This window comes from Phasianus colchicus, chromosome 13 (genome assembly GCF_987193195.1).
Source record: "Phasianus colchicus chromosome 13, bPhaCol1.hap1.1, whole genome shotgun sequence".
NCBI lineage: Eukaryota > Metazoa > Chordata > Aves > Galliformes > Phasianidae > Phasianus > Phasianus colchicus.
Genome location: NC_143448.1, coordinates 18,475,137 through 18,488,648, shown reverse-complemented (window position 1 = coordinate 18,488,648; position 13,512 = coordinate 18,475,137). Strand labels below are relative to the sequence as shown.

General features: G+C 43.6%; 1 protein-coding gene across 9 annotated transcripts in view; it reads right to left on the bottom strand.

Annotated features, from left to right (window-relative positions):
* Positions 1-13,512, bottom strand: part of BANP (BTG3 associated nuclear protein) — a 127,220-nt gene that overhangs the window by 35,381 nt on the left and 78,327 nt on the right. Inside the window, exon 13 of one of the 9 annotated variants that reach the window (XM_090149471.1) lies at positions 1,114-3,971. The exons of 6 other annotated variants lie outside the window; for them this stretch is intronic. In XM_090149471.1, the coding sequence (XP_090005597.1) occupies positions 3,930-3,971 (42 nt within the window). In that variant the 3' untranslated portion in view covers positions 1,114-3,929. Of the gene's footprint in view, positions 1-1,113; positions 3,972-10,358; positions 10,737-13,512 lie in introns of those variants that run through there. 2 more of the 9 variants (XM_031614971.2, XM_031614973.2) reach the window with 2 other exon arrangements.

Here is a 13,512-nt window from a genome sequence, read left to right as displayed (position 1 = left end):
GCACTGGAGCAGCCAACCCAGCTCTGATGGCTGCTAGCAGCCTTTGCAGAAGCCACTGTCACCAAACTGTTGTTTAATTACCCAGTTCCATCGTTAGAACTGTCAGTATGACCCAAGGCCAACTCCATCCCAAATGGCAGGATGCACTGCCATTCTGTTCTTCTCTTCTGCTTTGGGATGAACTCATCCTCACCTTAAAAAACAACTGAGGAGAAACTCAAAGACCCATGTAACCATCTATTAAACCGTATCAGAAGGCAATCAGCAATGAAGAAGCAGATAACAGCAAAGCCCATTACAACCACTGGTAGTAACAAATGATGCTGACACAGCAGGATTGATTAGGAACTGATTCCACAGACTGATATCTTGGCCAACCAGGTTGTTATAGCACAAACTCATAGTTTCTGTAAGAATGCATGTTCCTTTTCTGCATCATTACCATCACCACATGGTCAAGGATGACTGAGCAGCACACTGCTGGTACTCTTGGATTAGAAAAGGAGGGATGCAAACACGGGAGAAAGCAGCCTGGATTTGCAACCTTGCACACATTGGTTTCCTGAGCCAATCCTTCGCTGTTATCTTACTCATACAAAGTTGCTCTCATTTATAAAAAACAATTCTTTTAGAACCCTAAGAATTTTTATCATTATTATTTAACATTCTGGGGGCTTTTTTCCTTCAAAAACCATACCTGGTGCACCTGACACACACCCAAGTCAGAATCTAATCAAGAGACCTAACCAAGAGGCAGAGGCACAGGGATGGGAGCTAGAACATGCTTGGCTCTTACAAACTTCCTAATCCCAACTGGATGGCTAAGGTTTGCTGCCTTTGTTTCTGTCTGTCTCACCGGATGCTTTCCTTGGCATCGGTACGGGTGATGTTTTTCTGCAGTCAATGGGATCAGCCTCCAACTACACAATTCTGAGCAGTCGTTTTGATGTTAAAGAGAAGAGCTCTGATTGAAGCTTTGGCTGGGTTATTAAATTCTAATAAAAGACCAAAATAGTCTTATAAATAACAGAATTTATTCTTATTGCATTTTATTTATTACCACCAAAAGTACGAATCATGGAAAATTACACTGAAGGCCTTTTTTTCTTTTTTCTCCACATTCTATGAACTGATAAACAGAAAAGATTCTAAATAAATTCTTTAATGCTCCTAATCCAATACAAACACAGTGATTATGACTGTAGAAGGCTCCCGCAGGGCACGTGTTGGGTACTCAGTAGTTTCACATGGTAGAATTAACCCATGCCTTGATAGGACAGCAGCTGTACTTCAAGGCCAAAGCACATCTGCTTATCCTACACACACTGGAAAAACTGTTCCTCGTTCCGACCACCACTACCAAACAAAAATGTGAAAGTATCTCCCCTGTAAAAACATTCTCCCAATATCCATGCTGGAGCTCTGAGCTGTGCCATTGCTTTTTATGGTGGAAGGAATGGTTTCCATTGGCCCAAGCTCTACACCCCCTTGGAACTCCAGGGCTCACTGGGGCTCCTCCTGTGCCAGAAGCATCAGAGCTACAGCATCAGGATGTTTGTTCATCATTACTGTTTGTAATAACTAAATTTAAATACGTGCAAGGAGGTCATTTGCCACTTGGTTTTCAGCCTCACAGAACGGACCAACTTCCTCTAGATTTACAGTGGGATTTGAATCACAGCCATTGTCCTCCAACACTGCTCTCATGGTAACTGGTTTACGTTCTTCGTTTTGAACAAGAAAGAAAAACTTGGATCAGGAAACTGTTTAGTTCAAAAACCTATTTGATTCTTTCAAAACAAAAGGCTTCTGTATAGTCTATGATCCAGAGCTCTTTGCTAGAGTTATCCTCTCAAAATTAAGCTGGTTTTGAAGCTGCTGAAAACAAATGGCCAACAAATGAAACAACAACGAAAAAAGATGATAACGTGAAAACAACTGGCTTATACTTATCCTCTGGCTTCTATGTATTCGACCTGAGCTATACCATGCATACTTCAGGAAGGAAGAGGCCTTTGTGAATCACCTTCATTCTGAACCTTTTGGACGTAACCTTCTCGTAACCTTGAAATCCAATAATGATAAAATTCCAGAAATACTGCAGAGACCACGAGGGCACTTAACTGAAGTGTACTGTTACAGATATGACATTTAGAATCAAGCCTGGACTTGGCTGGACAGACTCTCTAATATAATAAAAATAGCCTTTTCTTTCCCACATTTTACTATCTGTCTTTGTTTATTCAACCATTCAGCAAACCCAGCTGGATCACAGACATTGTCATCAAAGAAACATTCTAGGTCAGCCAGAAGTGGATGCCAATTGTCTAAAAATAAATAAAGGCTTTGTCACTAGAGTATAATTTTAAGGCCCTTGTAATGAATAATGGAGGAGAAGATCTTTCCAAGGAAGTGGGATGCACTGATTTCGAGCAGAAAGACTTCACAGTTAATCTGAAATTCACAGTTGTTGTCAATTCCAGATAACCTCATTTTTATTTTACTCCCATAAAAGTGGCATGTGGAAGAGCTTATCTGAAGGTCTGGTATTAGTCTCAAACACTTAAAGAGTGGCAAAATACTTTGGGAGAGAGATGAGACCAGCAACTATCTGCCACATAGGCAAGAAAACTGAAGCAATGCAATGCACCAATTTCCTATGGATGACGATGTGGCAGAACTGGGATGAGATTCTACAATTTCTAGCATGTACCCCACATTTCCTCCAAGCTAAGAAAGTAAAAAAATATAAGAATAAATAACTTTATCAATATAGACTAATTGCTAAAAATCTTAAAGGACCTTCAATAAGGAGAGCATCTACAGAAGTCAAAGATGCTAGTACAGCTAGCTGAGCACTGGAAGTGCAGCAAATCACTTGAAAGCAAATAGTTATTATCCAAAATTAAACTTCTGTAAATAAGTTTTTAAAAGCAACTCCTTGGGTGGATAAATACAAAAGCTTTCCAGCTGACACTAATCCAGGTCCGCTTATCCAACCTTTTCCACTCAGTTCAAGGCACCTTAAGAATGGATTGCAGCAAAAGAGATGTAAAAGGTTTGCTTTTGCCACTATGCATTCTAACAGTGGTTTTTGTCCTGGGTAAGTCAAGATGTCAAACAAAATTCCAGTAAAATGTGAGCAATGGACCCCAGGCCATGGCACAACCACAGTCACTCTTTCCCTGGTGCAGACCAAGCTCACTTTGGATAATCTCAAGGTACCTGCTCACTACTGCACCCCAACACTGCTTCATTTTGCAGAGCGTGAAGCAATGCTGGATGCACCCAGAGTGAATGAAAGATGCACATGAAAGAAGAGGCACTCAAATGAATGGTTTCCTGATTGCTGTTAACTGTCACACTGTCAGTTCAAAGCTGGAAGGGCCGATGAAGCAGCCTACAGAGGGTTGGCCAGTGCAGCATCAGGATCATCGATGGCAAACTGTAAAATTTATCATTTTAAATTCTTTAGAAACAAATGTTTTTGCCCATAGATCTTTCAACCTGCTACTATCAGTTCCTCCTGGCAATACAAAAGCAAGTTTTACAAAGAGCACAACAACAACAAGACTACAAGTTAGAAATCCATGAGCCACACTGAAGTCATCTCCTTGCTATCTCCCACATGCCACGAAGGGGTGAGCTTTACACCTCCAGCAATTAAAAAAGAATGCAGGTGAATGCGAACCCTTGCCCGCAATGGAACAGGCTGCGTGTCACACAGTTCCACGTTTCACATGAGACATCCTTGCTCTGGCTCAGCTACGTGGTAAGGAGCTTTGTCACGCAGCATCACGTTTCTCACCCACTGTTAGTGGCCGTATTCCTTCACGCCAATTATTAAAGTCCAACGAGCAATGGCAGGCACAGGATCTGAGCAGGAGGAGTTTTGGCTTTCAGTTCAGCACTCGATGGATTATATGACATTAAGGAGTGGAATAGATCCCCAAGAACCATAAATCCAAGTCCTAAAACAACAAAGTATTGTCAATATTTCTGTTAGGGCTGAGAGCCTCTGAATTATCTCCGCTGAGTTTGTCGTGCTTTACTCTTATTCAGTATTTTGAAATCACCAAGATAAAACATCCCAAGAATGACATCGTAACCGAGTACAATTCAAGCGAATATAATCCATCGCTTCTTGTAAAACCAGAGAATTACTGAACACACTGCTATCCTTCTGGCATCGCCTCTGTGAGATATAAGCTCCCATATGCTCCTGACATCTGATATTGCTGTAACATACATTAGGAATGATGTTTCATCTCTTCAGAAGGAAATCCAACCAATTTCTAACATCCCCAAAGTTGCCGAAATTGTTCAGAATCTAATGTAAACGATCCCAGACAAATTATTTTCTTTCCTAATTGGTTGGAAGTCCACTGTTCCTTAAAGTAAGCCTCCTAGCAAAATGCTTTTTCACAGTGCTCTCAATCTGCAAGCGTTACAACTCCAAGTTCCTTAGGTTTCTCCAAGCGTTCATGATAAAAATAGGCTGGAAAAAGCAGCATCGAAACAGGGGAGGAAAAGGAAAAAGAAAAAGATTTTGCACGTTTTTCTCATCAGGTTGGATTCTATTCTTCTATTAAAGTTATTCCAAGAAAGAAATGATTCACACTCCCCGAGTTTAAACGCTGAGAAATTTATGGTATCTTCCATCCTCGCTCTGCCTGCTCCAACACGAGCCTGCAAGCAATGGGAATTCGAAGCCACAGCAACGACAGGAACTTGAAACCAATGCTTCCCAGCCTCTCTGGGAGAACACGTCGGGTACTTGTGACCGCAAGCTCGCCTTTGTTTACTCTGTTGTGAAATACTTCGTATGCTGATCAGTTCTGTGGTTGCAAGAGGCTTAATGAATAAAATCTGCTCCAGAGATAATACGGAGACTGTTGTGAAGACAATTCCCTGTAAACATTGATAAACAAACACTACCATAAAGATAGAAAAGATAGAAGCTGGCTGAAGTTACTCTCATGTGTCACAGCATTAATTGACACAAAACGAGCGCCGTGGTTTATCAGCAGACCCATCCCTTCAGAAGGAAGGACTGAAGCTACAGGTCCACTTTCTCCTCTCGCTGGGCTCCAACCAGGCTGTGCTCTCAGGGAACACGACAAGGTGATGCAGGTTGTGCTGCACGGCTGGAAGTTTATTTCTCTTAAGTGAGCAGATCAGCTCAAGAGAAAAATGTCAGGAGCTGGAATGAAATATTCAGAGCCAACCTCGTGCTCAGCATTTCTTGCTCGGTGCCAATGCCTGGACCTGCTGACTCCCTGAAAGCACCGGTGCTTCTGATGGAGGGCTGCTTGCTCACTGCCCCTTGGCATTCACAGCCTCTAGAACTTGCCTGTTTGAAACACTTCCTTGCAAAATCACATTTTTCTTCCAGAAATGGTGCATCTATCTTCTGTTGCAGTGCACTATGCTCATGTGGGTCAGCTCTCACACACAACATCCTGCTGCCTATAGCTGCCCCTTACCACCAACCCCACGGCATCAATTCCACAGACAAAACCCAAATTATTAATAAATTATTTCCTGTCCTGCAATTCAATGCTGACATCACTTTCTATGCAGCGCAGGCATTCTTGCTTTCACTTCTCCATTGAACAAAATGCCAAAAGGTGACATTCAGTGCTGCTATTCTACAATTTAACAGTACCTCATCCAGCCCCAGTAGCAAGGTTTTTCACTGATCTGAGCTCACAAAACCTCCTAGCGCTCCCTGAAGATCCATTTTTAACTCCTGGACAGTCATAATGCATGTTTTTAAGGAGTTATTCTTTGCATGAAACCATGAAAACCCTGGTTTACTACCTTTAAATAAGCTACTACAAACAAGGCCTACCACATTCACACAGTGACACTGGAGATACACTGCCTCTGCTGTAATTAACGGCTTGAGCTCCCTTCTGCAAGATCCCATCTTCTGTGCAAGCTCTGGCAACTGCAGGCCACATTGTGTCTGAATCTGGCCAGGCTTTGTCTGTGTATACTTGGTTTTGATCAGGTTGACATGTACTAAATTTAACTTCGGTCTTTGTTCCACTGTGCTTTTGGCTAAAACTCCAGAAATCATGTCTGCAAACAAAATGTCTGAGTGTTGTTTTTCGTTGGCTAGTCCTCTACACGGTCAAAAAATAACCTCTATTTTCCAGCGGGATATCACCCACTTGCTCTATTTGGCAATACCAGTTAGTGGCTGATGGTCAGCTGGCCTCCCCGAGACAAATCCTGAACACTTCTCACACAGCTGTATTGAGGCCAAAACCTCCTCCTCCTTTTCACTGCACCAGTGCCTAATTTATCTAGCAACTGCTACCTACTGGTTCCTGGCCTTTGGTCCCAAGTACACGGAGATAACAGCACAGGAGTCCGAAGGCTTAATTCATTTCTGTATTGTCACATCCCTGTGACTTCAGATAGTTTGGAGTTTTTCTCCTCTGGGGGGAAGGCAGCCCAAGGGCAGCTCTCCTCCCTCACTTACTGCCCTGGATCTGCCCACCCCATCCCAACACCACGCCAAGGAACCACCACCCAGCAGCTCCTTTCCAGCTCCTCCTGCCCAACTCTCCCCACCTGCACCCATCCTCCCCTCCTTCCTGCTCCCAGTTGCTCCCCAGCCCACGAGCATCCCCCACCCCGAGCACCTCCCGAGCTGCCTTCATCACAGGGCCTATTCCCATGGCCGAGCTCATGAGCGAGTCAGACCAACTCCAGAACGCTATTCATCTCCCCTCCTCCCTGCTGCAGACACATCCAAGAACAGTGACAGTGCTGCAGAGACTCAGAGGAGAACTTTCTAGCATGACTGCTGCAGCAACTGCAGCCCAGGCAATAAATTCTTCATGCAGGCCAAATGGCTGCCCTGGACCACACAACGGCCATCACTGCTCCAGGCTATCAAAACCACGCTGTGATTTCCAGCAAAGCATCTCCAGCACTGAATCAAACTCAGACGGTAATCGAGAAAACCATCGCTGACAAAAAAAGATTAAAATCCGCATAAAAACGTAATTCTGCTTCTTATGGGCTGCTGTGACAGCCCCTCCCTCTGCTTTTGTGAGGAGGCAGAGCTGCTGGATAAAACAAAAGCAAACGTGCAGCAGGTGGGCTGTGGCTGCAGGTCAGTTCTACAGGCTGTGCATTCTGCACCACGCCACAGCAGCCTGGCCATGCCCACTGCCTTCCCATCAACCATACAGCTTGCTTTCATTGACGAGCTCTGCTGCTTTGAAAGGCTTTGAAAGTTCTGCTTCCAAGCTTTCTCCATCAGATTACAATTGGGATCTTCTCTCTTATCGCCTTCCATCGCACTGACAATAAAAAGAAATCCTTCAGAATTAAAAAAAAATAGCTCTCAAGTTTGATTAGCCACAGGATTTTCTATCATTTCAACCTGTTTCAGAACGCTCAGCCTTAGAAGGTACAAAAGCTGCCCTGTATTTTGGATCTTACCGGAGTGCAGCACCGTTCTGATTTCTTCAATCCAATTTCACAGTTACTTTTCTTTCTCTCTCTTTCAGAGCTGAAAGAAAATGGCTAAATGCATCAGGAGTGCCAGAAGCAGCTATTGCTGCCCAACCGCATTCCTTTTTGTTGTACTCAACCCATTTGGGTTTCAGATTCCCTGCACACCTAGCAAATGCAGACTTTAAATTCTCTGTTCTCCCACTGACTACACTGTTTTCTTTTTATGCCCGGTACAGCATGGAATTCAGCCATCCCATGAGATTTTTGCATGTGTGCCTTTGTATGTTTTGATATATACGTCTTTCTTAAGTTCTATGGTCTGTTCCAAGTTGGCAGCCTAAGTCTGACAGCCCTCTATAGGTTCCTGCCTGGAAAACTCAGCTCCCAAAGCTGAGTCCCTGCCACCACCAAAGCTACCCAAGGAACGTCTCTGGTTCCTCTGGCTGAAATTAAGCACAACCATTAACCCTAAATGTGACACTTCTTTCTGCATAATGTGCAAGCGACTCACATTTTTGGGTTGTTTTTTCCTTTTAGACACAGCCCAGTGGTATGAAGCTGTAGGATTTGATATGCAAGAATACACTCAGTCTTAATTGGCAAGCATGACAACCCGGCACAATTAAGTTTGCTTTTGAAACATACAGATTTCAGAACACATCTGTAGAACCTCCACACTGCTTTCAAGAGAGGTTATAGAGGAAGGACTGACTGCACAACACAACCAATTCACAACAAATAAAGATGATATCGAGGAGGAAAGCAGTCCCGAGCAATTCAGCAGAATACTTCCATAGAAGCAACAAACCAGCAAGCAGGAAATGAAAACAAAAAAGCGATGCTCCCTTACAATTTCTAATCTCGGTTAGCGCTCGCAAGCAAATGCTGTAATTTTTTTGCATGAAGTCATAACTTGAGATCACATTTCTGGGGCTGTGCCAGCAGCTCTGTGCCAGGAGCCTGGCAGTGAGTGGGATGCAGGGTGGTACCTGGCAGTCGCTGGGAGCCCCAGGGAGAGACCTGCCCAAATGGCTTGGAATCCGAGAGAGGCTGCTGGGGCTTGAAATCAGTTATGCAAAAGTGGCACGAGCACACTTCAAAGGGAGCAGCTCAGGATATTCCTGAAATTTCAGCAAAAAGCACAGCTGGGAAGGAATGTCAGGGCAGGAGGGAGCCAGGAGGCAGCCTTTGATGGGCTCTGAGAACACAGAGCAGGGGAAACCAATGCAAAGCCAAAATGAGAAGGTTCTTTGGGAGCCAAACTTTTCCTGGAGCAACTGGAGAAAAGAGATGCCAGAGCCCATCCTGAGGGAGAAACAAGCTCCTGATTAGACAGACGTATGGAGACATATGGAGAGGAGAGAAAGTCTACTTTTTGACCTAAAAAGAATGGTTCAAAAAGTCTTCAAAGAACAGCACAGAAATGAAATCTTTATTGAAGCTGATTCCTAAGACGTTGCCATTTAATGCTCAGAAGACCCACAAAGTTTGTCATCGAATAAAAACTAATAAAAAAAAACAACCCTCCTAGATCAAAATAATTGGAAAACAACTTCAAATTCACAGCTCAGATGCAATTGATGCCCTAACCTATGTCTGTGCAGAACCACAAGCCACAGAGCTGACTTCTGTTGCAGCTGTGCCCAAAAAAGGCTCCCTCCTTCCAACCAACACTGCTTTCAGAACAGAGAAGTGAGGTTTGTGGCACTGTTATGCGATGCATCTGGTGCAACTGGGTTAAAAAGATAGCTGGGAGCTCCATTCACTGACTTCTATGTTCAGCTCCTCTGTGGTGGTGATGGAAGCTGCAGCTTAAGAGATTTCAGGCAAAATGTCACCCAGTGTCCAGCAACGTGTATGAAAACGAAGGAAATAATTAGCAATGGAAATACTCAGTGAAACAAAGAGCTGGCTGTGTGTAACATCTAAACAAAGCCAGCCACCTGATCGGCTGCATGGTGATCTGCACAAGATGGGTGCAACTCATAACTGAATTATTCTCTACCTGTATAGCTCTTCCAATTGTCACATATTCCCCTGATGTTTTTGAACATCCCGAGCTGCTCAGAACACCGCACTGCTGTGCAGCTCCCTTCAGTTAGATGATAAAACTCTGACCAGTGATACAAAGCATTTTCCTGCACACCACCACGGAGGAAGCGCAGAATTACCAAATCACGGCGTTAAACTGCTCTTGATTCCTCGCGGGGTCTGGCGGTCAGAGAAAATCATTTCATTTCCTCCGTACTCTGTAAGCACAGCACTCCGACAGCACCGCTCCTCAACGGGATTTCGGCAGCAGCTCCACCAGGATGCACACAGGAGCTGTTCCTCCCCACTTCTTTCTCCTCAAAGCTCTTAAAACAACTCCCAACAGTGCTTCGATCTTTTCATTACCCATAAGGATCGCAGGCACAAAGCTAAGGTGAAGGTAACTTCTCTTATGGATGCCCGGTAACCTAAGCAGCCCTAACACACACAGCAGCCCAGCTCAGGCATAGCTGCAAAAAAATCACGCATTACTTCTTAAATTCGACTCCAATACCACACACAGCACGGCCGACGTGCCGGAGCGACCGGGCTGCTGTGCACCTCTGCTGTGTTTCACACTGAGAGGGAATGCAGGGGAACGGCACTGAACACAGCGCCGAGATGCTATCAGCAGCACTGCACCAGCCATAAAACTCCATGGTATCAAATACGGCGCAGAGGCACACAGGAGGCAGCCCTCTTTAAGCACAGCACAATCCTGACTTTCGTTTTCCCTTCCTTGCCGTGTTTCAATGTCACAAAATAACACAGTATTGCTGCCTGGGGACATTTTAGCTTTCGGTTTTTGCCAGGTGGAGAAAAGCAACAATTTTCACCGCGTTCAAATATTTTGCCCCAATTTCTGCTTTAATAATAATTACAGTAAAAGCACAAAACAAAGACGACAAATCCATTTCTCTTTCCTCTAAAACGCTCCACTCGAGCTGGAAAACACAACTCTCAACACATTCAACATTTGGAACCAATACAGCGTTGGTGTGAAGTCGGACAACGATTCAAACTAAACCTCAGTTTTTACACTGACAACGAGATCTGAGTTGGATGGAAGGCAAAGCCCTTATCTGCTAGGGCTGGAGTTTGAGACGGGGGCTGTTTCCGAGCTCAGCGCCGTTTGCAGACGTGGGGCAGCAGCCGCTGGATGCCGTGTGCCATTACAGAGTCTGACCGGGGGGGAACCACCAACTCTCCTGTTCTGCTTTCCTGCTCTGAGCAAAACAAATTTAGAGGGATGTTATTCACTTCCAAGGGATAATTTAAGTTGTTATTATTTTTTTAAATTAACTGTGCTTTCCTCTTCTACAATTATACAATTAGTCTATAATTAGAAGGCTTTTCATTCTGGGAAATCCCGAGGGCAAAAATTAAAATATTTGCCTGAAAATTTATAATACTGAAGGAGAGAAACGACAGGAGAGAATCATAGAAGCATAAGGCTGGAAAAGACCTCCAAGATTATCCAGTTCAAATCTATCAGTTTTGAAGTTTGAGAAGTTTGCACTCCTAATTTTGCCGTTGACACAGAAAGGCTCTTCTACTTCATTTCAGGCTAGGAAAAAAATATATTAAATAAACATCAGAATCTATAAAACAATCTGGCTTGGTCTGATGCAGTGGAACTGGAAATAGGATTAAAACCGTGTTAGAAAGATGGAATGTCCTTAATTGACTCCCTGGCTGCCAACACAGCACAGAAGCCACCAGCCCAACCAGAGCCAACGAACCGAGAGCCACTGGATCGAGAGCACTAACGTCCATTTGGTCAACGATTTTGCAATGTTCAAGGAATTCTTTTGTTCCTCTGACTCTCTTTGCTGTAGCTTTCATTGTAGCTTTCCAGAAAAACAAACAATCGCTGGAAGAAGCTTACAATTCAGTGATAATAAGCGGGGGCCTCAGGCAGTGCAGCAAGCATTAAACGTGCTGCTCCGCCAGGAAAACACAGACCCAATTCAGACTTCAGATGTTCTGACTTTATAGGAGTTGGAAGGGACAGATTTCTTTAGCAAACAGACAGCAGTCTCGAAATGCATTCCACTACACTCCCATAGCAATGAAATATGCAGTACTCAGCCCTCAAAACTAAAGCAGGCTGCAATCAACGGATAAACTCTAGAAAGTCACAGGTATCGATATATCAAGGGCAAAGGGTGTTCTTTAAGGAACTGGTGTAATATAAGTCTTCCCAGGGGAAGAGAGCATTTCCTCTGAAAGCATTTGCAGCCAACATACCCAATAAATGCTCTGACATAACCATATTTTCCTAAAAGATGAAACAGAAGTATCCCTGAGCAGTCCTACCTACCCACGTCTACCTCAATCATCCCCAGTCTTCCACAGCTACTAATCTGCTCCACATTATATACGCTGATCCAACTGAAAGTCATCTTAATTTGGAATAGCTCCACAGAAGACAAACCTGTTCCTCAGATCTGCAGCTTTTAAGGATGAATTTACACAAACTGCCATGAAACACATTCACGAACTTCATGAGTGATTTCATTATTTAGAGTCCAGTGTTGAACAGACACCAAATAATGGAGCTCTTGGAATCACTTGGAAAAGAATTAGTCCAATGACAAACGTTTTTGACAGTTCCACTCCCGTTATGCTCGATTGAGTCACAGTTTAATTCAGAACAGATGATTCACTGATGACTCCTTTCCCTGCTTTTCTCACAGCATCTCCCTGATTTATCACCACTGACAATGAAAAACATGCACCTAAAGGTAGAAATCTGGCGTTTTACTACACATCCCTGAAGATCAGCATCCTGTTCCAACACTGAACAGAGCTATGGACACAAGTGACACCCCTTTAGGAGATGTGCAATCCAGGTTCATACCAAATCACAACCCAGGTGTATGGGACACAGTCAGTTTCACTGACCAAAAACTTGATATTTGGTATTGAGTTTTGCTGTATGCATCACTGGCATGCACTCTTTTCTGTATGCTTCCAAACCCTTTCACTATTTGATAAGCTCTTTTTTATTGACCTACTATAGAACAAATTTATCCTGATGGAAAACATGATCCCAAAGCCAACAACAAAATCACTGTGCTATTGCTGGAATCTCTTTGGTTTTGGTCCGGTCTTTCTTACAGTGTTTTGCTCTCCAAATCTCCTGTGTTCACACAGCAGAGATGTCCCATCCCTGACACACACACTGCTATTTTCCTACTATTAGACGTGCAAAACCGCTTTAATACAGGAAAAACTCCAAAAGAAGTTGCACAAAGCAGTTCTGAGGTGCATAAATTCTGTTTAACATTTTTGTCATTACGAGTTGATACCTCTGCTTACCTACCAGCACTGCTGATATTTTGCTTCTACCTGAACCCGATGCATTATGGAGACTTCTACAACTCTCTTTACTTCTTTTTAACAATTGAAACCAATGGGCTGACTGAGGTTTGGAGTCAGAATTACAGCCCCGAAGCAGAACACAGAGTCCTGGACACAAAGCAGAGCCTAAGTCAGATGAGCTGGGTGTAACAGCACCTCCTGTGTCACTGCCATGGGACTGAGATCTCTTTTCAGGGTCGTTACCAGCACTTGCAACAAAACAGTTAATCAGAAAATCACACCAACCTGACATGAGACTTAAATCTAACTCTTCCTCCTGGTGAACTCTGTAACACTTGTGCTGTTTAACATAAATACGTAGTGTCATTCCAAAAGCAGGGAACGATCTATTTCAGGAGTAGAAACAGTTGTTAAAAAAAAAAAAAAAAGAGAGCCATTTATAACACAGCTTCATTCATAGCCCAGTCCTGGTTGGAGCCCAGCATCACTATCAAAGGAAGAGTATCTCTGTATAAAGCAGTGCTGCTTTCTGCTTCCAGATCAGTTGGGAACTGATAGCTCTAGATGGATAATTGACAGAGCCTGCATACAGCAATTAGTCCCAGCAGACCACATCAAATAAATTCAATCAAGCTTATAATTTCAAGTACTTATTCCACAAAGAAAAAATTCTGT